General features: G+C 39.7%; 2 protein-coding genes across 6 annotated transcripts in view; one reads left to right on the top strand and one right to left on the bottom strand.

The window, feature by feature from the left end:
* The window catches only part of cenpp (centromere protein P), a 75,329-nt gene that overhangs the window by 48,656 nt on the left and 2,029 nt on the right, over positions 1–24,644 (top strand). The window lies entirely within an intron of this gene.
* On the bottom strand, positions 1,921–23,337 carry ecm2 (extracellular matrix protein 2, female organ and adipocyte specific). Of its 2 annotated transcripts, XM_026306599.2 has the most exons (12): positions 23,109–23,336; positions 18,216–18,350; positions 16,973–17,134; positions 13,507–13,695; positions 10,205–11,020; positions 9,931–10,046; positions 8,743–8,878; positions 7,756–7,913; positions 6,315–6,454; positions 5,876–5,988; positions 5,429–5,642; positions 1,921–3,769 (listed from the first exon to the last, which is right to left on the bottom strand). In XM_026306599.2, exons 2-12 carry the CDS (start codon positions 18,346–18,348, stop codon positions 3,601–3,603), a joined length of 2,346 nt encoding a protein of 781 aa, XP_026162384.1. In that variant the 5' UTR covers positions 18,349–18,350; positions 23,109–23,336; the 3' UTR covers positions 1,921–3,600. The 2 variants fall into 2 exon arrangements, with proteins under 2 accessions (XP_026162384.1, XP_026162385.1); XM_026306600.2 differs by lacking the exon at positions 13,507–13,695 and having other exon boundaries at positions 10,205–10,981; positions 23,109–23,337.

The following is a 24,644-nucleotide window of genomic DNA, read 5'->3' as shown; positions in this document are numbered from 1 at the left end:
GTATTCAAGCTGCAAATTAAATGTTAGAAATGATTTCCTGACGGGAGATGGTCTGCGTTCCTGATGGGAGGTGGTCAGTATGTGTCTTCTCTCTCTGAATCTCATACTTTCCAACCCATCAGACGTCTGTGGTGGTGTTGGATTGGCTGGGGCTTGTTGAGCTGTTGTATTGGGAAGAATTTCCTTCATCTGAGTCTATAAAGCTGTGAGTCACCAGGAGTAGCATGCATGGAAATGATGCCAAGGAGTTGCCTCAGTGCTGTTGTTGCTTTGGTGCCACAGGAACATCTTGTTGCCAGGAAACATTTTCATAGTGACCCGGCAACTTCATGCGTTACCTGCTCCTGTGAGTTTTACTCCGCCAGGCTGCACAGCAGACCGGTGTTCACCATTCTCAGACTTCACCATGACCTCACATTTTCATTAATCCAACAGGACACTTTTTCTAAGTTTGCGACATAGGCCAGGTTTTTAAAGGTTAAAATTCAGAAGTGGCCTTAGAGTATCGGTAGGTTTACAACATTACCTACATCAGGGGTGGCCAACCCTGGTCTTCGAGAGCCATTGTGCCCTGCTTGTTTTCCAACCAACACTCCCCTGAACACACCTGGTCCAGATTATCAGCAGTGGGTAGGGCAGGGATAGTTGGAAAACAAGTAGGGTAGTGGCTCCTGAGGACCAGGGTTGGCCACCCCTCATCTACATAAACAAAAGAAGGCAAAGATTGGCCAAAAAACTAAGGCTTAATTATGAACTACAACTGTGTCTATTCTAATATTCATCAGCAGGTTGTTGAAGTGTAAAGTGTCACTTGCATCACTTTTGTGCTCGATATCTAACCTTTGAATAGGCAAGAAACTGGTGATACGATGATATGATATAGAGATGATGATGTAATAATTACAATATATTGCGATACTGTACATTAAAATATTATAATTTTTATTTATCTAATTTTACAAAACCGATCTTAGTATTAAAAAACAGCAGCATGCAGAAGCTCTAATGACTATTAGATCATTCCTTCATGTCTGATTTGTGAGGATGATGAATGCAGCAGCTGTTCTTATTGGCAGAGCAGCAAAATTCTTTTTTCTAATAAGATTTTTGGTCATTGAGCTTCAGCTCATTGGATGAAAGTTGTCCAACTAAATTACAGAGCTGATGACTGCCAGCATCAGGAAACTGACCAGACATTTCTTATTGTTGTTCTTATTGCTTTACTTTTAAATGCGTTTTTGTCTGCATATAATTGTCAGAGGGAGATGAGGTTTTTGTCCTCTTCATGTTTAAGCTTTTCTGTTCCACTCATCTTTTAGATCTGTCTGCTACTGAAGTAAATGATCCTAAACCTCAAGTTTCAGAGGAAAATATTACAATAAATCTGGCTTTTTCAGCTCTGATAATTATAGATTTCTCTTAATGTGTATTGCATGAGGGTAGAAAACATGCAATCCAAAGAACCCTACAATTTATTATGATTCATTTTTTAATAGTTGTCATGGCTCCACCTCCTCTTGACCTGAGGCGTTAATTTGATAAAAAGTAAGTAAATGCATATACTTCTTCATGTGTTGAGCATGAAGGGTTTAGCCAATCTATAGGAATATAATTTTTTGACGCATGACTCATGCACCACACAGATTGAGTATTTACATTATGTCAACATTTGTTAAATTGTTAAACATCAAGTTTTCTACAGTGTTTCAAATGGGAACATAAGGTTTATATAGCGTGCTTCCAGATCTTTGAGGTCAGATTGGTCAGTTGTTGTACATTTCTGAACATGACTGTCAGTGCTGCTGTTATCACAATCCTCAATCCTCTTTTTTTTTTTTTTTCTTAGAAATGTGCCGAGCAGAACATGTGATGTGATTATATCACATGAAGGCGTGAATGTAGTCATGAATCAGGCAGTGATGGCAACATATTGAAGTTTATTTGAAGTGTGCGTCATAACATTGTAAAAAGTAATATATGATTGTTGACATGTCAAATAGATTCGTACACAAATTCAGACATGTTGGCTAGTCAAGAGTAAATTGAAACATTTCTGCAATTTTTAATAAAAATTTTTAGCTTTAAATATCAAATTGTTGGGCACTTTGTATGGGACAGTGAATGTTACTTAAAGCAAAGCTACAATCTCTTTATTAGCATTTAATCCATATTTTGCCTGTTCATGCATAAAAGCTGCAAAGCCTTGACTTATTACAGCTTTATAGTTGAAGCATTAGTGTAAACCTGTATTATTAAGTTACTCATTATTATTAGTTTTTGTGTTCACGAACACTGAGATCATTGAAAGAATCTTTGAAATGGGAATTAACAGTGGGGGGGAAATACTGCCAGAACCAATGGTTCCTCCCACATCTCACCTCTGTTGTTGACACTTAAGGGCTAAAGACATTTTTTTTTTAAGTTTTGTTTCCTCAGACTATATGTTTCACATCAATACAGAACAATACAGTACATATCTACTCTAAATTTATAGCAAACATGCTGCTCACTGTGATCCCTGCTCAACAGTGAATGACACCACATAATCACGACAACTGCAGAGGTAATCTCCTATTTGGTAAAGAGATGAGGCAAAATTATGTAATTAGTATTTATGTGGCTCACCATCACTCTAAAGCACAAACTCAAGTGAAACGGTTACGTTTGGGAGTGTAATTAAACCACAGTACAGCCTAATCACATATAATGCATTCATCTGTAGCTGTGGGGGTGCCATCAGTCAGTGAAATCTGATCCTGAACTACAAGTCAAGTCAAATCATGCCTTTGAATCAGGATTAAATCTAGTTTCACCAGGTAAAGCTCCTGTCCTGTTTGTGTCCACTTAAACGCAGATTTTTTTTAAAAAAATGTAAGATATGGACAAAATAAGCAGACATGTCCGTGCATCTCTCAGCGCTAAGTTGAATTAATTCTTCATAATCTTTATCACGAAGAGCGTTAATGTGGTTTCCCACATCAAATTTTACTACTTGCACCCCTTTCTGTGTCAGAGTTTTTATGAAAGAAGGCACTGGAAGAAAAAGTTGAGAAATGGAACATGAAGGTGCTGAGGTTGTTAAAAATAATATGTTGGGCTTGTGGTCTCACTTCATAGAATTCTTTCCATTTCTTAGCATGTTCGTTTTACTGTGTATGGCGCAGGAATTCTTTCCATTTTAGAAACTTTTAACGTTTTACTAAAGGACACAGATGTGTTTGATTTTGAAGTCTGAACTTGTTCCTTCATTCTCTTACCCGTTATTTATGGTCAAAAAGGCCAGGTGATCCCACCAGACCCAAAATGGTGTTCTGAGCCAGAGAATTAAAGCTCAGTTTTATGCAGCTTGTAATGGCTTGGTCAAAGGATATAACAGGAAAATACATTTCCATAAGGCAAACTAAATCAGCAATTACGGTTTAGACTCTTAAAATGTATTTTTCTGTGTTCATCCTATATGTCAGATATTGTTCTATATTGGATTATTTTGAGTGAAATTCATCTAACTTCTCTTGGCACATTAAAAACCAATATTTTACTTTGGTGTTCAAAAGGGATTAAACAAGCGTCTTTTAGTTTATAGTTTTGTGTGGTTTCTGGTCACTTGGTTTTCTGGGGTTTTAAGACCACACTGGAGGAGGAGCGTACACAGGAGAAGGCTGATGGTGAGATCTTCTGGGGGTCTATGTAGTTGTTTTCCAGCCTCAGTGTCACCAGAGTTGAGTCTCCACTGTGGTTGGGGTCACAGATACCTTCATCAGTGATGCTCCTGCAAGATGTGACACCAGAATGCAGTTAGCTTCACTTTTCATTATATCCACATCCAGAGCTGCAACTAAGAATTCATTCTGCTAATTTGGCAGCTTCCTAAAGCCCAAATTGCCTGCAACCAAAATTTTTGTTTATTCATTCTAGACCCTTTTCTGTTCACCAGTCAAAAACCGCCCCTATGCAGATGCTAAACAATTTTATATCTTAATTCCATTCCACATCCACAGTTGCTTTACTAACATAAAATCTGTTTGGTTGTTTTGTTTTGTTTTGTTTTGTTGTTTTTTTTTACAAAAGCTGCACTTGCGGCTTGCAGTTTAAGATCCCAATGTGATTCTTACTCAGAATTTGTGATCGTTTGCTTGCCAAAGTAAGACCCTTTCTAATTTAGGATGGTAATCAACTGCTGATTAATGTTTTGTTACAAGTTACTCAGATAACTGCAGATGTTGCTTTCCAGTTTGAGTTCCAACATGAAGTCTCTTGCCTCTTTCATTTAGATGTTACTATTCTTCTCCACAAATTGCTTAGCATTTATAAGTAGTTCAAGATCAATCTTTAATCTTTTTAACCATGCTTTGCTAACTTTTTTCCCCATTTGTGTTGTTTTTGCTTGTGGTGAGCCATATGTTACAATAAGTGGCAGTATTGCTGAGTTTCCCACCTGCATTGGGAGTGGTGATGGAGCCTGATACAATTTAAATTGTATTGTTACTTTTACGTAAAACCTGGACTGTGTAAATGCTCCGACCCGTGAGTGAGTAATGAGATGGTTGAGGGTGACTCCCAGGTGGAAATATGAATCAACTTGTTTTGTTTCCTGTCGTCAAGACGACTCTCTGTCCAGTCAACTTTCAGTTTTCAGTTTCAGTGGTGTCTGGCGGGTTGTTGACGTATGAGTCAGTCGTCTGGTCAGGACCTTGTTTTAATTGTCGGTCTTAAAAAATTGTAGTGACATTTGAGATACACATCAGAACAGACAAAAGTGATGGACAAAACCATGAAAATAAGCTTCAGATTATAGCAAACTGGATCTTTGCGTTATGTACTGGTGACCTTCACAGGAGCTACATTGTTTATATTTTGGGATGGACTTCAATCCCTAAGACCCTGAGAAGGGTATACTGGTTGGAAAATGGATGAATGAAAGAAAAACATTTGGAACCAGGATCCTGGTATTTCCCAGGAATTCTCACCAAAAGTAAAAACACCTGCAGGAATCTTCCTGATCTATTGTTTATATTTAAAGAAAATTGTAGCGATCCGGGCAGCATCCAGCACAGACATCACGTACAAATGATCCCCACATGTTACAAATAAACATCCAACAACAGTTCTCCTGTCACTCAAAGCTCAGAAACAACATGGTAAAATGGCTACATGTGCTGGCTTTCTCTCCTTTACCACACAGTTTGACAGTGGGTCAGCACAAAGACAGTGTAGCTTTTCTAGCTCAAAAACTGTGTATATTTAAGAGGAATTGTTAAATTCTAAAATATTACCAAGTAATCAAAGTATGTAAGAGAAGCATTATATAAACAACATTTATGATTAATTATTTGCAGTTCTGTTGTAAAACCAGGCTTCATTTATGGAGTCCTGGAAACAAGTGATGTTTTCTAATAGAAAGATTATAAATGGTGGCTTCATACTGTACCTGATCAGGTTGTTATTGAGTCTGAGAAAGTGTAAGTTGGTCATCTCATTGATGCCAGATGGCACCGTGACCAGCTGATTGTGATCCAGACACAGTTCCACCATAGAGTGATACGAGCCAAAGAATGACTCAGGTTCAATCCCCTCCCCATCCAGTTTGTTGTAGGAGAGGTAGAGGTACTCTAAACCAGGGGTCATGTGAGCAAAGACATAACCTGTGGAGTTGGAGACGAAGGAAACAGTTTAAGCAGGAGATACTGACCATATTTTTTACTAGTCTCATAGGACCGCATCTAATGATTATTTCAATCAGCAGAAGTGGCTATAATAATCTGTCTTTGCTTGCTCCCATAAATTTAGTGGTATGCCTTTCATTGATGCCCCTATCCCCAAATCCTCATCTGATGTTGTAGGTATCATATTTATTAGGCCACCACTTTGTGCCTACCAGGTATCCTCTCAATCTTGTTTCCCACAAGCACTAGGTGGACCAGAGATCTGGGCAGGTAGGACGGAACCAGGTAAAGCTCATTATGTGAAAGGTCAAGGGACTCCAGAGTTCTGCAGAGGAGGATAGGATGGGTTTGTGTTGACAAGTAAAAGGTACAGCTAATTGTCACTGGATTAAAATAAACAGAACACAAGAGAGATACTATGCACTCTGCCTCTGTTAATGTAGTCCCGAAACAAGTGTTCCTTTATAGGTTGAAAGTACTCAGTAATATACTAGGATAGATACACATTAATCAGAGGTAAACTGCATTCCTGTATCACAGGAAATAAAAAATATATGTCTTGACAATAGTTAGAATTACTACTGAAATACAATGCTGGTCAATTCATGTGACCCCAGAGCATTGATGGTGATTGTGGCGTCTTTGTCTGACCTGTGGTTGATCCAGGCCATCGGGGCGATCCTGGTCTCATCCAGCCTGTTGTGTCTTAGAGAAACCACATTCAGACTGCTGGTCTGATTGAAAACTGTCTCTGAGATTTCCTCAATCTGGTTGTTCTCTAAGTACAGCTCCTGAACAACAAACAGACACAAAGAAACTAAATGTTTGTCATCCTTGGGGCCAGAAAGAAGTGTGGTGGACTGATGGAAAAGAAATTTAGTGTCAGAGTCACGGCAGGATAGGATTTCATGTCATACGTTTTTTTATTTAATTTCTAATGAAGGCAACATGAACATTAATGGGGTGTTATCAGCTTGTCATTAAACAGTGGTTTTTACTAAGTGCCTTTTGTTCAGAGATCTTGGTAGACAAGTCTGTGGGTTGTTGTGACTGTTTCAGGTTACAAATGTGTATTCCACCCCAAAACAGAATTTATATTTGTTCTACCTAGTCTTGGTCTGTTCTGCCAAGTCTTTGTTAAAATTGACAACCTAAGAACAAGACCAGATGATATTAAACATAGTCTCCCTGAGTGTATAAAGGCAAAGTGTGTGATATGCCTGGACCCCACATATAATTAGAATGATCTTCATCAGGAGAAAATGTGTGGGGTTTTGTATTTATAGTGAATGTGTGGAAACTCTCCAGTCTCATAACATAAAGTTACAGTATAGTTTAAGGTGGATTTATAGCAGCAGCATGTTACTGGTGTTCTGAAGTGTTTGTGGTTAACCCTAGGCCATAATTACAAGTTGGGTGGAGTGGTTTCCCACAGGTAGAGCAGCAGAGTTTACTCAGTGGAGGAGTACATCTGAGATCTGAGCCAAGAAAATATTGATGCACCAACAAAATTCAGAATGCAGCCAGTTGCTCTGAGGTTACTAAATGTCTGATAGATTTCAGTTAAATAAATATGTTGCTTGTGGGTTTGTTGATTAATGTAAGTTTTCTTGAAGTGCCAGTTGTTGTCCATTTAGCTGCTCACAGCTCCAGATTCCTAAGGCCTCACTTTATTGGCTGTTAAAATGATTTGTGGCCTTTTGGTTTTTATCAGCTCACCAGGAGACAAACTTGTTATGACAGAGTTGAAGCAGCAAGAAACTTTCCCTTCTGGAATTTATAGTCTGTGAATACTTTGTTTTTTTTTTTTGTTTTGTTTTGTTTTGTTTTGTTTTTTGGAGGGGTTCACAATAGGTCGTTTGACTTTGTTGGAATATTAAGGCTTGAGCCATGATGGCTAGTTTCACCTAGGTCAATGTTTCTGTGACAGAAAAGCAGCACTCTATGGTTGATCATGGCTTTTAACCTAGTAGAGAGCACTCACTGTGACCTGGACTTTTATAAAGGTAGTCACAATGTGAGGGGTCCCATTGTGAGGGATGAGGCAGTAAGAGCTAGAGACATTTGCATGTAAACAGATATTATTTCATACAAGCAGTGAAATGGGAAGGCCCTGTGGTATTGTGCGGAAGTGATTTCTCCCCAGTCTGAGGTAGGAGAGCTGCATCAGGGGTGTGAAGGCCAGAGGATCTACATTACTCTCACTCAACAGATTTCCTTCTAACTCCAGAATCACCAGGCTGCTCAAACCTTAAAGATAAAAAAAAAAAAAGACGTTAGTATTTCACAGCGCAAAACAGGTTTGAACAATTAAGACCTATGAGTTGTAATCAGGGGTGTCTGTTTCCACCACTACAGTCCCAAATAGCAGGAAAGTCCCTGAAAATGATCTTAATGACACAACATATCTTGAAAAGACTGTCAATTTCATAGAATGGAAAAATTATTCACCAGAGAACAAGAGGTTAGCGTTAAACTTAAAATCAGCAGCTTTCCAAAAGAGTCTCAACACAAGGTCGAACCTGCTCTTTGTTTCCAAAGCCTTCAGCCAAAAGATGACATTGACTGAACTCTGCAAAAATTTGAAGTATACAATCAGCACAAACGCATGTTGAACATGTGTAGTACTCGTGATTTCATATTGAATTAAATATTTAAGTAAACACAATTTTCAATTCTCGAGAAACATGACCATCAATCATTTCGCATCAGCAGTGATTACTCTGGATGAAATTACCCCATCACTGCCAACTTTAATCCACTGTTGCTAATTAGCTTCATGTTGATGAGACTTGCCAAACTACAAAATGAATTTTCCTGTTGCTGTCAAATAGTCTGTATTGTAATGGGACTACTAGGGTTTCCTGGAGAAAGATGCTCAAACATTTTGATGTTTGCAGAATTAAACAGTAATTTAGTAGCTCAGTATAAACAACAGAATAATGAGTTAAAACAGTCTTAAGCTGTCGCAACCTTTTGTTTTTAGACAGGTATAGCGATTAGCAGCCTGATGGTGAGTTGTTGAGTGTAGATGACTGATAATGGGTAGAGCACTTTGATGTCAATACTGTATCAGTACCTTGCAAGCTGTTTTTGCCAATACCCCTCAGCCTGTTCTCACTGATCTTCAGCTCTTGTAGGGTGGGTGGGAGGTCAGGTGGCACGGTTTCTAAAAGGTTCCCATCCAAGTACAGACGCCTCAGCATCTTCAGACCCTGACAGAAGCACACAGGTACTGGTGATACTGGGAGGTATTTGATGGTCACATGCAAAGTTTGACGGCCCTGTTTTGTAACAAAAGTTAATTCAAAATACTCCTCTTTATCTTCCATTTTCACTGCCATTTTGTACCTGCACAGTTTTCAGTTGAGGCCTGTTCTGAAATAAAATACCTGTTCATCTTTTATTTAATTTAATTTGTTAAATTCAAATCTGACTCCTGCAGATTTTATCTTGTTAGTCCTTGACACCTGAAGGTTTTTGAAGACATTTGCACAATTATATGACAGAAATTCTAACATTTTATTGGTTATTGCATCAGTTGTGAAGTCAGTATATTTCACACGCTTTGGTTGTTAGTGAAACTTTGAAACTTATTTCAAGCAGCAACACACCAAGCCGACATAGAACAATCTCCCACTGCTGTTTTGCTAAAAAGCCAAAGTGTGGCACTTGAACACACCACGCATTAGCTCACTAGCACATATGACCTAGGCCTAGGTGAGAGGAGTTAACTCTCCATACGAGCAGGTAACCTTAGTCTGTGTTGGTCAATCAAGATGTACAAACTAAACAATACAGCATTCGCTGACCATTTTCACATCTCTCGCTCACCACAGACAGTTTCTAGCTGCTTCTAAGACAGAAAATGCTAAGAAGTCGCAAATGTGTCGTCAACTGTCAGCTTTTTGGTAAAGGAAGAAGAACAATACGGAGGGAGGGAAGAAAAAATAAGAAGCATAAACATGAATGACATACTGATCCACTAAATTAAACAGCCAATTAGGGTAATCTTTTTTAACTGATGAATTCATTGTGATTTCAACATCTTCAGTTGGCCAAAAAGTGGCCAACAATGGTCAGACTAGTGTCAGTGGGGCAGGACATACTAGCATGACAGACTTGACCATCAGCTTTGTGTGTCACAGGCCTGAGATCATCATCATCGTCATCATCATAATTTCTCTAGAGAAACACTAGAAAAGAGAATCAGTTTTGGCTTTTATTCTGAAAGACTGCCCTGGTATAATGTGTCAGTTTGTCTTACTTTGAAGGCTTTAATATCAATTCCAGCAGAGGTGAGTTTGTTCTTCTTGAGGTTAATCCATTCCAGGTTGGGAATACCATTGAAGGCTTCTGCTGGGATGGTGCTGATATTGTTGCCTGTAGGTCAGAGAAGTTTTAGTTGATTAACACTGACAGCATGAAATTTGGCTGTACCTAAGAGGTTTCTCGATGTTTTTGTGTCTGTTTCCCTGCTTGCTTGTTTTATTTATTAGCATCATTTGTTTCTAAATTCAGGCTGCAGTGTGTTGACTTACCCTCCAGACTGAGAGATTTCAGCTCAGAGATGGCCAGAGGAGGGAAGTGGATGAGTTTGGCATTCTCACATGTCACAGTGACATCAGAAATGTCACAGCCTGGAGGGAGACCTCCTCTGTTCGCTACCACCACCTCCTCCCTTTCCTCCTCTGCCTCCTCCCCCTCTGCCTTCAGCTTCTTCTCTGTTGCAGAAGGAGGTCTTGGGATCGGAGCTGGGAGGAGGTCTGGTTCTTCAGGTTCTTCCACTTCTTCCAGTTCTTTTGGGGGCATCTTAAAAACATCTCCCCTCAGCCACACCTCTTCCTCCTCTTCTTCTACCTCCTTCCTCTGCTCATCTTCCTCCTCCACCAGAGCCAGTAGTTCTTCCCTCAGGATCTCCTCCTGCCTCCTCCTTTCCTCCTCTAGCTTTCGTTCCCTCTCCCTTGCTTCTCTCTCTGCTTCCTCCTTCCTTCTTCTGTCTTCCTCCTCCTGTCTTCTCCTTTCTTCCTCCTCTTGTTTCCTCCTCTCCTCCTCCTTCTTGATTTGTCTCCTATAATCCTCCTCCTCTTTCTCCACCTGCAGCCTCAGTGCCTCCTCCTCCTCCCTCCTCCGCTCCTCAACTATCTTCCTCTGTCTCTCTGCTTTCTCCTTTCTCTGCTTCCTCTTCTTCTTCCTCGCGTCATCCTTCTTCCTGAGACGCTCCTCCTCCTCACGGTGTTCCTCTTCCTCCCGCCAGAGGATTCGCTGGATCTCCTCCTGGGTCAGCGGACTCACGGGCTCACTGGGGTCACTGGGAACTGGGGAGTCACCAGAAAGGTCAAGGCTGATTTCAGGGTCTAGCGTGGGTGTAGGGTGGTGCGGAGGAGCCAATCAGAGGGCAGGAAGTGGATGAGTGGAAACAAAAAGTTGACAGAAGAGAGAGGAGAAAGGGAGAAAGGAACAAACAAAAAGAAGAGGAGGGAAAAGTAGGGAAAACAAAGAAAACTAAGAGAATGATAGAGGACGGAGGTAGAAGTTGGTAAGGACAGAAAGACAGGAGGTGGACAGACAAGCGGCTATGTGTTAGTGTATTTTTCTGGACAGACCGGTTCAAGTCCCACTTGTTGTAGCTACAGAGCAGACTGCTGCTGTAGACCAGTCTGGAACAGATCCCATCACTACTGCACACTGTACTTGTATGACCACAGTCAGATAAAGCTGTTTCTTCTGGAGGTTTGTGTCAAGCCAACTCACAGTTTCATTAAACTAAATTTATTGTGAATTACTCTTATGTCACAGTGAGATTGATTCAGTTGAATGTATGAGCTGTAGTTTGCATGTCAGGCTTTGCCTGTTCTAGATAACAGAATTTGATCATTTGAATAAAATCAATAAATCAGCTGATACATTGTATTGGAGCATGTGCTGGACAATAAGATGATATATTACTATATTTTACATCTCTGAATTGTTCCACTCAACACATAAGGTGGTCATGTCTCTTTATATCAAGATTTATCAGATTTCTAGCAGGAATGTTTGCATGTGTTGTATGGCCCTCTGCAGGATAAACAGTGCAGGTGTCAGGTGATGAGCTGTGTCAGCTCATCCTACTGTTTGTGATCAGGGTTTCCTGACCGCTAACTAATACAGACGACCAGAGATGCTACAGCATAACCTGCTGATTCTTTATGTTTCTGTGCCTCCAGTTTTGCTCTTTTTGCTCTGCAAAATTTTGACCCACCAGTCAAACGGCATTAAGCCTGTTACTCCCCTCCTTCAGGTTTTCTTCTGCTAAGTGGGTTTGTGTAGGTTTGACTGTTTCTGAATCGTAGTGTGAAAAATTTAGTCTGATCTTAACACACATGTCCAACACTTGATGTTTTATAGTCATACAACAGTGGCAACAGTTATACACAGTTTGTGTAAACAGATGCATGTTTCTGTGGTTAGCTGTCAGGTTAATGCTTTATTCCTCTGCATACTGTACAATGATAAGTCATAGATAAAATGACTTTTAAGGTGGTTTCTCCTGCTTCACCCCATACATGCACATATTGACAGTGCAGCGTATGTCTGTGAGTATAGTTTTTTACTGTCAATTCAACTTCTGCACTTTTTCTCAATATTGCACACAGTATGTACGGAGGATGTTTGTATGGCAGGTAGGTAGAATGCTCACTGTACTCAATTTGTTGGCTCGAGCCAACAGCAACAACCTTGACACCTGGATCTCTAGGGAGAAACAGTGGCAGAGGTAAAACTAAGGCTGGCTGCACTCTGGATGATTTTCAGATGTTCGATTTTAAAATTGTGGGAGACCACAGACATAAGTAGTTGACGTTAAACCTCACCAATTCCAATTTGTTTCCTGCCTTGAGCCACTTTATGTATCTCATAATCATTTATACACTTTTTGTGTTTGTTATAGCTATAGTAATGGCTGAGGCACAGGGTGGTTTATTCCCCAGCTTCTTTAGTTCACTTCAAAACATTCTTGGGCAAGACCCTGAACCCCTATTACCCCCAGGGACTGTTCCATTCGTGTATGAGTGATTGTGTGCTCAAAGGGGCAAATTGTATGAAAACACTTTGAGTGTAGAAAGCCACTATACAAGTATAGGACCATTTACCATCCAGTCTTCATTTTGATGAGATTGAATTGACAGTAAGTGAAACTAAACCTGGAGATGTTGAAAGCTTTATCTCTAAACCACATCCATGTTAAAGCTTCCACAACATGTGTGCTGACAAAACCCAAAATGTGCTAATCACATTTTTAAAGCCATGATAGGAATATGAAGCAACATACTGCAACCTCAGAGATGGAAACTGTGTAGTTGAACATCCTCCCAGAAGCAGGTGAAAAGTAAATTTAACTTAGTTACAAAAATTAGACAATTACTGTTTAATGATTTTTAACTCTGACTCACAAAATACGGTCTTTTCTAAATCTGCCAGAGGGAGTGAATTAGTCTCATGTCTGCATTCCTGAATTTCCTTTCAGGGATTAATAAAGTTCATCTTATCCTATGTGAATTTAACATATGAATATATATTGTGATGGAACTGGATTTTTTTTTTTTTTTTTTTACATGAGACAAAAAAACAATTAATCCTCCAGTGTGTTCATTACATTAAAGCCTAATAATTTAAATATTTTAGACATTACAAAAATCATGATGTCCAAGATTTGATTTCCTTTAAAAGTTAAAAAAAAAATTTATGATGTAAAATGTTCAATGAATAAAACCCTACAAATGTTGGTCCTGATAGTCAGAAATGTTGTTCATCTCTGTTGCGTCTGGATGTTGCTCCATGGCATTGCATGTTGTGTTTCTACCTGGCTCCATGCAGACAGGGCAGCACTCCCCAGCAGGGGTGAAGGGGAAGTGGCAGGAAACTTTGGGACAGGTGATCTCGTCACAAACCACCCGCCCCCCGGTACACAGACAAGTCACACAGGCCTTTGGAGACCAGACGGCCTGGTTGAACATAGTCAGACCCTGGTACACACACTGGCCCTGCTTACCTAAAACAGCAGACACATTACAGCCAGTTCAGTTGTTCATTATATAGCATAATCTTTTAACACTGAACACATTTGGCAGATGGTAAGCCAGTTACTGGTTTTCAAGATAAAGATATTTATGATCTTAAAATGTAAAATCATTAAACATCAGCAATATGGCAGTGGAGGCCAACATCATGGGGAAAAAATCTGAAACATAATTCCCTTTAAAGACCCTGATGTACTCCCAAACTGACACAGACGGTTGTTTTAGTTTTTATGCTTTGGGTGTCTGGGTAGGCGGATATGTTCATGTGCCGTTGGTGCATAGAGTCTGCGTGGTCATAACATTTGGGCTGTAAGTGTGTGAGACATCTGCACAGAACCCTCATCATTGTAGGGGATGTGGCAAAATTTGTTTTTCTGCAACTCAAGATGTACAGATGCCAAAAGTATAATTTAGGCTTAAGTAAACAAAACAACAAAATAACAAAGTTTTCACAGTCACATAAGACAGTCAGCCATTTGTGGGCGACAGTGAAGCCAAATGTGGTGCTTCTTTTCAACATTTTGCCTGGTAGATTTAAGCCTTGGTAATAAAAGGGCAGATAGTAGTGGAGAAACACCAGAAACAGCAATTTGAAAAGCAGATTCCTGGAATTCTTTTGTTTTGTTTTAAAAATCTTCAGTCAGCTGGAAGCATAGACCTGCTGTAGTTTGTATGTAGTTTAGGGGATATTTAACCCTAACTAATCAGTAACAATTGACCTATCTTCCAACATAAGTTTTTTGTGAGCTCAAAATTGTTTGAGTCAGAAGTAATTAACTTTGTGTTTTGTGTCAGCAATAATTATTTTTTTTTAACAACCTGTACAGTCATTTTGACAAATGTCCTGTTTATGCAATCAAAGCTTTCCAACTGAGGAAACAGCTATCACTGAGCACAAGCCCATATCTGTTTGAATCACTGTGGAAAGGTGACATGTGGACAGTGATTCACACATCCAGAACAGGGAAATATCAAACCAGCAACTTGTAGGTCACAGATTTAGCCCAACATATGTCAACCATTGTCATCCTCCTCAGCAGCAGCAGCCCCAGCTGCAGTAATTGTTGTGTGGGTCTAGTCAAATCTAAAGCCTATACTTTACCATCAGAATCAGGCAAAGCAGTGATTTGTATTGTTTCCACTCCTCCCTCTGCATTAACTTCACCTTTTGACGTTATAAATGGGACAGGACGAGGCTATGACTAGCAGTGAGTCAGTAGAATAGACTAAACCACTATGATATAGCAGGAAGAGGTTCTTTGTGTCTGTTTCAGGTCTGTTCTGTCTGTCATCTACCCTTTCTAATGGTATGCTGTTTGCCTAGTCTATAGGAACACAGGTAGTTAAGAGGCTCATGTTATTTCTCTAAATTGTCTCTGTCCTTTTTTACTGTGAGCAGTGAGACTGTCACCCTGTCATCTCTCTTGGAGCACACCTACTTTAGAGCTTTTCTTTTCTCTTTAAAATATTGTCTTGCTGTCATAGTTGTTGCTCTTTATTGTCTGGTAAATTGCAGTGCTTGGTTTAAATAATACAGCTGCCATCAGATTCTACTGTGGCACCGTTTTTCTACAGGGTTTCATACATTTTTTCACATTTTTACTGGCTGTGAAACAATTAGACTTGATTGACAGTAAATGGGCAGCAGTTTTGATAATGAAGTCATTATTATTAAAACAAAAACACAATAATTTTTAGTTTCCCATATTTCTAAAGGGATGATGAGCAGCCTGTCTTTGTTGCGTCATTGTTAACTCACTATCTTTTGGTCCTGGACTGTCGATCAAACAAAACTATACATTTGAAAACAAAATTACAAAGCTCACAAGTTATGTTATTTTTAATGTTGTAATAAGTAGCAAGGGAATGCCATTATTAGAAGGAAAAAACAATGTTTAAAGTTGTCTTTATAAAGAGAAGATGCAGGATAGGGCTGAGTCCTATCTGAGTCCATTTGCAGATATGAGATCAGTTTGAAACCTCAATCATGTTGGTGTTTGTCAAACTGGTACTACAGCACAAGAATGAATTTTCAGACCATGCTGACTGTTTGCTCTGGTATCTGGACAGGCATTTGGCTTTATACACAGTTAAGCAGCAGAATTTCTTTCAGTCAGTCATGTTGTTTTGACATCTGTAGCTTTGAGTTTCTGAAAACAGTCTGATCTGTTTGGTTGGTACATTAGTCACGTTGTGTCTGCTCCTCTGAATACATACCAAATACAGTCTCTTGTTTCAAACAAGAGCAGAATCAGAACCAAATTGTTTTAAATTTATGTGAAAAAAAATTCCCCTGTGGTTCCCAACAATAGGCTGCTGCCACCACCGTCACCACCTTCCCCTCTAATTACAAAATGCTGATTTACTGTTTAAAACTGAAGGGCTTTCACGTGGCTTTGGGGTCTCTGTCTTCATCTCTGTGTGGGATTTTTTAGGACTTACTTTATGACAAGCTCTTTTCCCACAGATGGTTTTCCCTTCTGTTCATGTCGGAATGTGATGATTTGTCATTAAGTTACTGAGCTGTAATAACAAGCAGCTTCCTCATGAGAACAGGACAGCTGAGCTCAGAGTCACAAATCCATTCTGTTAAAATGTTTTTATTCACTTCAAGGTTTTATTTTAGTGTATTAAGATTTTATTGACTACAACTGTTATGTAATGTACCACTTAAAAATTCAAAATGAAAAAACACACCCTGCCTGTTCCCTTGTTGGTTAACATGCGATCACTGATACCAGGTAATTCATTTAATAATTTTTGGTCAAATTTGCTGCGCAGTGACAGTGTCTGTTAAAGTTTGAACCTACTTTTTTTTTTTTTTTTTTTTCAAATAAAAGCAGATATTATATCAGGATTTTTTGGGGGGGGGGGGTAAAGATGTATTCTTTTCCAGCAAACTCAAACTGCACTCATTACTTTCCTATGGTTTGAGTATAAGGTAATGGGACCACTTCACTTCTTGTGTTCCACTTCAAACCTGCCTCCTGACAGTAAGTTGAATCAAGCAGTTTGTTCGACAGGGAGCGCTGCACAGCAAATTGTGACATTTGAGAGCTACAACAGCCAAAATCAGCCGTAAATAATCTGCAACATAAGTTTGCTTTTCAAGCAACAATACCAAATGTTTGCTGGTTTCAACTTCTCCTCTCTGAGGACTCTATGCTGTTCTTTGTCACAGTAGATTAAAGATTTAAGCCTTGGACTCTCACTATACTGGGTTGAAGCTAAGTTACTAGTCTCACTGACCTGGGATAACATTGTAGCTGGAGTGTTGTTCTTGACGATTCTTATAGGACTGTGGGAACACAGTGTTTCCTTGGTTTATTCCGGACTGCAATGGGACACTGGGACCAGGAACCAGTCTGATCTTCAGGGGTCTAGAACGCCCGGCTCTAGTTCGCCCATGACCTGCAAACACATGGTCGTATCAGTACCCATGTACATCTATCTTGAAACCTCTAAAAAACCTACAGACAGACTGTGGTCTCCAGGGGCCCCTGGAATCTAGAGAAAGTCTGTTTATCATTCTATAGATATGGTTTTGGCTGATTTGTCCCAGATTTGAGCTAAGCTTTTTAGACATGGTTTGAGCCAAAGAAAATAAATTATGCTTTAGCCATATGATGAGACAAGCCATTTTCTACATGCCCGTTTTTGATCTTACTGAATTCCTCACTTGAGAAGACAAATGTGGTCTCATCGATGTCAAAGCCAAAGCAGATTATGGACAAAACAGACTTCAAGTATTACCAAGGGGCTAGGGGGGTAAAAAACACTCCCCTGTAGGATTCCACATTTAATAAGATCTGGTGTTTTTTTATAGTGTCTTCAGAGGTTTTTACATCAGAATACACAAGTGTACTTTAAATTATGACCAGAGAAGCATAGTAATATATTAGGATAGAGCGGTTGCCAGGTTTGAGCTCCATCAGTTTAAGACTGTAGAGATGCTGTGTGCCGGCACTGCTCCCAGCGGTTGTTGGTTACTACTAAATGATGCTAAAGCTATAATGTCTTAATTATACATTTCCATTTTCACACCTGTTCAACAAGATACAGCATGTAAATCACTTTTAGTCCTTTAATGAAAATGTACATTAGTTCTTGTCAAATTTTAGTTTGATCGTTGTTAGTCTCAGTTTTGTTCAACAGACATTAAGGATACTTTAGTCTGTTTGTCCTGTATTTGTAATGTTTATATCTTGCTGAGCTGTTGGCATTTTTTGTTGTATACATTAACCATGGTTATAGGTGTTTGTCTTGTTTATCTAGTACTTAGTGGAAAAGGCTGTTAATTTAAATTTAAAACATTTTGAAGTTCTAGTCTCCTTTCCACCATGACCACGGACCACACTTTACATTAATGATGGATTAGAGCAGGAGCCTATCTCTCTGGAAACTGATATCATTTCTCATCTGATAGCATGATGGCTAACAACATATTTCATACTACTTCATAGAAAATTTTTTCTATGAAGTACAGTCTTACCCTGTTCGTCCCTCTTCCTCTTCCCTTGGCGGGTCTCTCCGTCCTGGTTGTGAGGTCTGTTCCTGGCCTGGGTGTCTGAGATGGTCAGGACCACCAGCAGCCACAGACTGGCAACCACCAGCCACCACCTCATCCCTGCAAAGCACAGGGTCAGGGTCATGTTATTGTTTGTTTGTTTTGTTTTGTTTCCCAACATCTAAACATATTTCTCTACAGAGCCTTTTTTTCATACAACAGAACAAGCCAAAGTTCTCAAATGTTAGTCTAAACACAAGCAGCCATACAGTTTATGATGCTTGATGCTATAAACACATTTTGGTCTGCCCCTGAAAAGCCATGGCTGGAAATCAAAAGTTCAGAAACCCTGCATACCCCACAGGCCTGCGGTTTAAGGCGCCATAAACTGCAGTGTCCAGGGTGCCTTTGTTTGATGTCAAGCCCCATGTCTCTCCCCTTACCCTAAATTTATTGTGGAAACCGGCAGCTAAAAACCTGGAACCAATAAGTCAGATCCATGTTCCCTCTCCACCCGCAGAAGAATAGACAGCACAAAGTCAGAGGCTTTTACCTGTTGCAGCGTCTCAGACAAAAAGATCTGTCAGTGCTGCTACTGGTCCTCATATAGTTCTCTGCTGAGGTGCTAATGGCCGGTTCCCTGTGTGTGAGTGTGTGTGTAATGACTGGTCTATACACAGCAGTCCTGTCATTATTAAAGCTGAGATCTGACACTAACACACACCTTCACACACCTGATAGTTTGACTTCTGTCTGATTCCCTCTCTGAATGGAGCAGATTGAACCTGTCTCTATTAGCTTCAATAACTGTAATAAGTGTGCTCTATCTGTGCACCAATGCACCATGGGAGTTGTTGGTTATGTTAAATAATAGGAGTCTTAGATTTGTTGGGATGGCGCCCAGACAAGCCTGAGTGAACAGAGATGGTTTTTTTTTATTGTGAAGGACTGAAAACTTTAACTGAACTCTTTATTTACTGGAGAGATTTTGGTACTCAACCCTCAGAACACCAACCTTTTCATTACATTCATCAGGTTGCAGGATGCTCCATTTTTCTTTTCCAATATAAAGTTAAAACTTGATTTTAAGAGTTATTTCTGAATGTCGAACAAAAACAGTGGTAAACATCTCATGCGTAGTTATTTTCCTTTCTGAAGCAGTGTTTTCCGTGCATTGCTTTTTATTTTTCATCCTGATCTGAAGAACTCCTGCAGGCTAACTGACAGATGAAAAGACACACTCAGTTATACGACAGTGTTTCAGCCCAACGTTATCATATGTGTTAAAATAATCTGCAGCATGACTCCGCATGTAGCTGCTCTGTTACAGTCTGAATAAGCACTCCAGAAATATTCACACTGTAGTATCACAGAGCATGTTTCAATGTGATTGTGGAGCATGAAGAATAATCAGCTTCAAGCTGTAATAACAGGATTCAGATCAGATTATGGCGCTAATACCTGCCTTTTAATAAACACTCACTCCAGTCTCAGTCCTAATAATAACTAACACCAAACATCTACAATATTACTGTATGTCTCGTTTTATACTGTTAGAATCATCTGAAGACTTTTACTGACTTATTACCTGTTTTGTTTTCATTAACACATGAAACCTGCATGGAAAATATTACAAAAACAGTAAAGTGTGGGTGAAGGAGCAGCATGAATAAGATCTTTAAATTGTTCTGAAGTTGAAGGTGAGGGGAAATAATTGATTATGATGGACTGTTATTTTTGTAATTAAACTGCCAGACAAAAGTTCAGACATTATTCTTCCTCTGTGGTGTTTAGTGGAAGCCAAACAGCCTCAGCACCACCACACTCTGCACTGGAGCAGAGGGGATGCCAGTTTCCATGTAGCCCAGTAAAGCAGAGACAAACTGTTTTCAGATCAGTCAGACCAGATGGACTGTCACAGGACTCTTTGTTGTTCTTGTCTCTGAGGATAAAGCTGTTTATGACTCTGACTGAATGTTTGGACTCAGTCATGCTGCAGAACTAATCTCACCAGATGTGCGATTGAATGAAGTTAGAATATGTGACTTCACTGACAGCTGTAGTAGTTGTAGGGCCTGTTTCAGACACACAGATAAAATGAAACACCGAGGGCCATAATAGTCCTCTATATTGTAGTGATTTTGGACACAGCCCAAGTGTAAACGTAAGTGTTTTAGGTCTGGACTCGATCTGGATATGTTTACATGGGTAACATGGGTAAAGATGAGTTCATACAGTTGTGCAAATAAATTTACATACCACTGGCACAATTAGAGAATTGCCATTCTTAAAAGATATAAATAATCAGGTAGAAAACTTTTCTTCATAAAGAAAGTCGTGAGCTAGTATCCTTAGTAATCACAGTTGTCATTTTAAAACGTCAGACACATATTCCGCATGTTCAGTTATATTTTCCAAAAAATGCTTAATAATTGTGCTAAGGGGTGTGATGTTATAAGCACAACTGTATCTACAGCAGCCCTTTATATTAAAATCTAAATCCTTGGATTTTATGTAATAATGAATTACTAGATTTCAACTACAGCTCCAATTAAGTTTTTCCTCGTGCACATTAGACATCATGGTTTAGTAAGTGGGTCTCCCATATCCAGGATCACACTCTTTTAGTCATAATCATTCACATACTTTGTTGCATGAAACAAAAGGTTTGCGGCTTCACAGACTTGGAGGTCTGAACATACGGCTGAGCTCCCGCCTCACGTCAGCACCGACCAATAGGAAGCCACAATTCGGTGCTGACCAGAGAGAGGGGGGGGGGAACAGGAGGGAGCAGAGAGAAATGGAAAATATTCAGTAGTTCAGTTCCTGGATGAGCAGGCTCAGACGGAGAGACTTCCAGCTAAACAACAAAGGATAAAAATAACCTGGAGGCTGTGTGTACTTTAATGAAGCCCAGACACTGTTTAAAGCCCAAGTTTTCCTCAGCTGCTGCTTCTGCTGTAGTTTGATTACTTCAGTAATTCACCAAAGTGGACTTGAAACAGTTAAGATTTTTTCAGACGTGTTTTTAATTTCCTGCCCTGTCGTGTGCAGATTGCTTCTCAGTGACAAAAACTCCCAGCACTTCCATTTTTTAGCCAATAAATACGGTTGTTTTCACACTAAAGATATGAGTCAAGTTTGACTGCAGTTTTGCAAATTGTGTTATTACTTTAAACTGGTCTAAAATTGCTTTAAAAATGCCCAGTAGTCATTCGCCCTCCACAGCTCGAAATGTTTTTTCCTGTAAAAGGTCTTGTCCAGGTTTCTCAGGCACAGTGTGACGTTTTTCTGTCTGACAAAGAGTCCAAAACCAAACATTTCCAGTTGATGGTATTAAATATGGAAGAGAAGAAAGTGCAATCACAGAATGCTTGAAGCAATTCAAGTAATTAGTTGTTAAATAGTTTTGAACTGACTGCGTTGATCTGTCATTTTAGCACCACAAATGTCCATACACTTTTCACTGCAGTTCTGACGATTCCAAAGCGTGGTACAGCATATATGAGGTGACCAATTTAAAAATGAATATTGTTACACTTTGTCTACAGAAATTAATATTTATCCAGCAGATCAAACCAGTGTTTACCAGTTTTCTCTGCTGCAGCATTGTGTGCTTTAGTTTTCTATAATCTTGTTTAATCTTTGTAAAGTCTCCTGTTCTGCTTGGCTGGAAACAATCTTCTGTTTGACCTTTTGTTTTCAAACTGCTGACTCCAGCTTCCTCTAAGTGTTGATGAGCAAATACTAATGACTTCCTGGACACACGTGTTTATCCAACAACATTCTATTCTTTTTTGTAGGATTTTGTCATCCTGCTCTGTACAGATGTGTGTTTAGTATTGTAGTACCTTGTTGTAACATATTACACTCTCACTGTCGCCAACCCCTAAAGATTGCATTATTTGCAGTTAGCACCTCTTACTGAGTAGCATCCAAACATACTTCCATGAACCCATCCTTAAAGCAAGTATTGGAAACTGAGGAGGAACAAGAAACACTGAATAGCCTACTGTTTAAGTTTCTGTGGTGGAAAAGGACTAAAAGACTCTTGCAGACTAAGCCGACCTCCAAGAGTCCGATGACCAGTCTGTTCTCCACCACTGAGAGAGGAAATAAATAGTCAGTGGATCAAACTGTGTTCCTGATCTAAAATGCAAACAAACCTTTCTGCTGTTTTCACATATCTGTTGAGTTTTCCTACTCACACCGTTTTGTTACGCAATGCTTCAGGTCTTGGAGGTATGACTCAGATTTGGCAGTGGCAGTCAGTTCAAGTTCGGTCAGGTCTTAAGAGACCAAGTTCTGGTCCGAGTATCTGATTCAACAGTTTCATTATGTTCTTTAAGTTTAAGATGCAATGCAACAGAACCTGTATGGTATGAAAGTTTTTTGGGTGTAGTCATGATACTGAAACTCATGATTTTCAGTTTTTATGTTTCTTTAATCCTGAATACTTCCTGTATTCATTTTCATAATTAAAGAGAAAAGATCCTGTACCAGTGAAACGAGGGGATGGTCCCCAAATGTGCTCTCAGCTCATTGAAGATGTGTGAAACAAAACATAACTAACATCATAAGCTGAAGGCGCACACATTTAGGCAGCGCTAAATCAAAAGCAGGAGTTTTACAGATTTGCATCTTGGAAGTTAAAGTATCTGGTTCAGGTCCTCAGGCTGCATTTACATGAATCTGGTTTTGTTAAATTCACAGTTCCAAACTTTTCTTTGCTCTGGGACCTGTGAAGAAGATTATTTACAGCAAAACGTTCTGCAGCAATTACTGATGCGAAAATTTACAAATCACAGAATGACAGACAGACAAAGAGAGGGGAGGAGCTGAGAATGGACAGACAGACAGACATTAACTCTACATTACCAGCAGTTCGAAGGTGGCTGCAGGACTTAAAGCCAAATTCTTCCACCCTCTTTTCTCCTCCTCTGGTTCTGCAGGAGCTCCAGGAGAGGTGTGTGTTTGTGTGTGTGTGTTGCTGTGTGCTGATACGTTAGATGTGTGTGTCTGTTTCTCAGCGTGTCTCGGAGTGTGGAGCAGTTGTGTAGAGCAGAGCGAAGGAAAGCCAGGATTTGTACTGCAGCTGAAACAGAGAGTGAGACAGACAGGTCTGACATCTGTCTCCCTGTCTGCGTGAGGACACTGCCAACAGGCTGGAGGATATCAAAGAAAGAGCAGGACGAGCAGACTGACCGAAGTTAAACATCCATATGTATATGTGCAGCGTGAGGAGGCAGATTTATTAGGGCGAGCTGAGACATGGTGGCAGATGCATTTCTTAGGTGAAAATAAAAGTCTGAGAATGAGGTGAAGAGGTTATAGCAGTGTGTAGGTCAGAGGTCACACAAAACCAAACATCCCACTTCAGTGTTGCCTGGAAAAACAGCTCTCTGTTCAGCAACATGTGTTAAAAAAAAAAAACCCAGAAAACAGATGGAGAAACAGTCTGAGAGGAACTCAAACCCCAGATGAAATGACCTTGAAAACCAGTTTAATCATGAGTAAATATGAGAAGAAAGAGTCAGTATGAAGTAATTACAGAGGAAGCTCTAAATAATAATATCCAGACACAAGTTAGTTTACATGACCACAACACAACAATGGGAGTCATTAAGAATAAAGAAGAGTTTCAGTAAATTTTCCCGCACAGGACTTAATTCTAAACACGTTGTTCACTGAAACTGAGTGGACTTTAACGAGACAATTTAGAAAGAAAACTCCTCCTTTAAGAGTCAGTTCCATTAAAGGAGCGGGGCACGTATCACGTGGTTTCCACCACTGCCCTGCCCCTTTAGGGGAACTGACTCTTAAAGGAGGCGTCTTCTTTCTGAACCATTGCATAAAGTCCACTCAGACTCAACTGCAGACTAGTGGCAGGTCCAGAGTCTGTTGACTGCAGAAAGTACTGACAGATCTGTGACATAAATGTCAATAGATTCATGCACTTAGTTTGTGGCTTTTCGCTGCTTATGTTTTTTCCAGTATGACCATGTGTAATATTTAGAGCAATATATTAGCAGAAATAGAGTATGGTATTCAGAAACATGTTGTCATTAGTGTGTAACCACCAGAACTTACCAACTGTTGCATTGCCTTGATCTTAAAATTAGTCTTTTAAATCAACATAGGGAGTGGGTCTTCTTTCATGAAGGCAGCCATATTGCCCTACCATGTTTCCAAAGTAGCCCAGAATGGACAAACCTAACACTGGCTCTTGATAGGGAATCATGTTGTGTTTTAAAGGTGATGGCTACCGGGCGCTCCCTCACGCCATGGCAACTGGGGGGTGGGGTGGAGGTGCTCAGAAGGTTTTATTCTGCAGTCTCACCACTAGATGCTCCTAAGTCTTTCTCATTTTACACACTGCACCTTTAAATAGAATTTTTTGTGGTATTAAAAAAC

Source organism: Mastacembelus armatus, chromosome 5, assembly GCF_900324485.2.
Source record: "Mastacembelus armatus chromosome 5, fMasArm1.2, whole genome shotgun sequence".
In the NCBI taxonomy this organism is placed as follows: Eukaryota; Metazoa; Chordata; class Actinopteri; order Synbranchiformes; family Mastacembelidae; genus Mastacembelus; species Mastacembelus armatus.
This window is presented reverse-complemented; position numbering and strand designations above follow the sequence as displayed.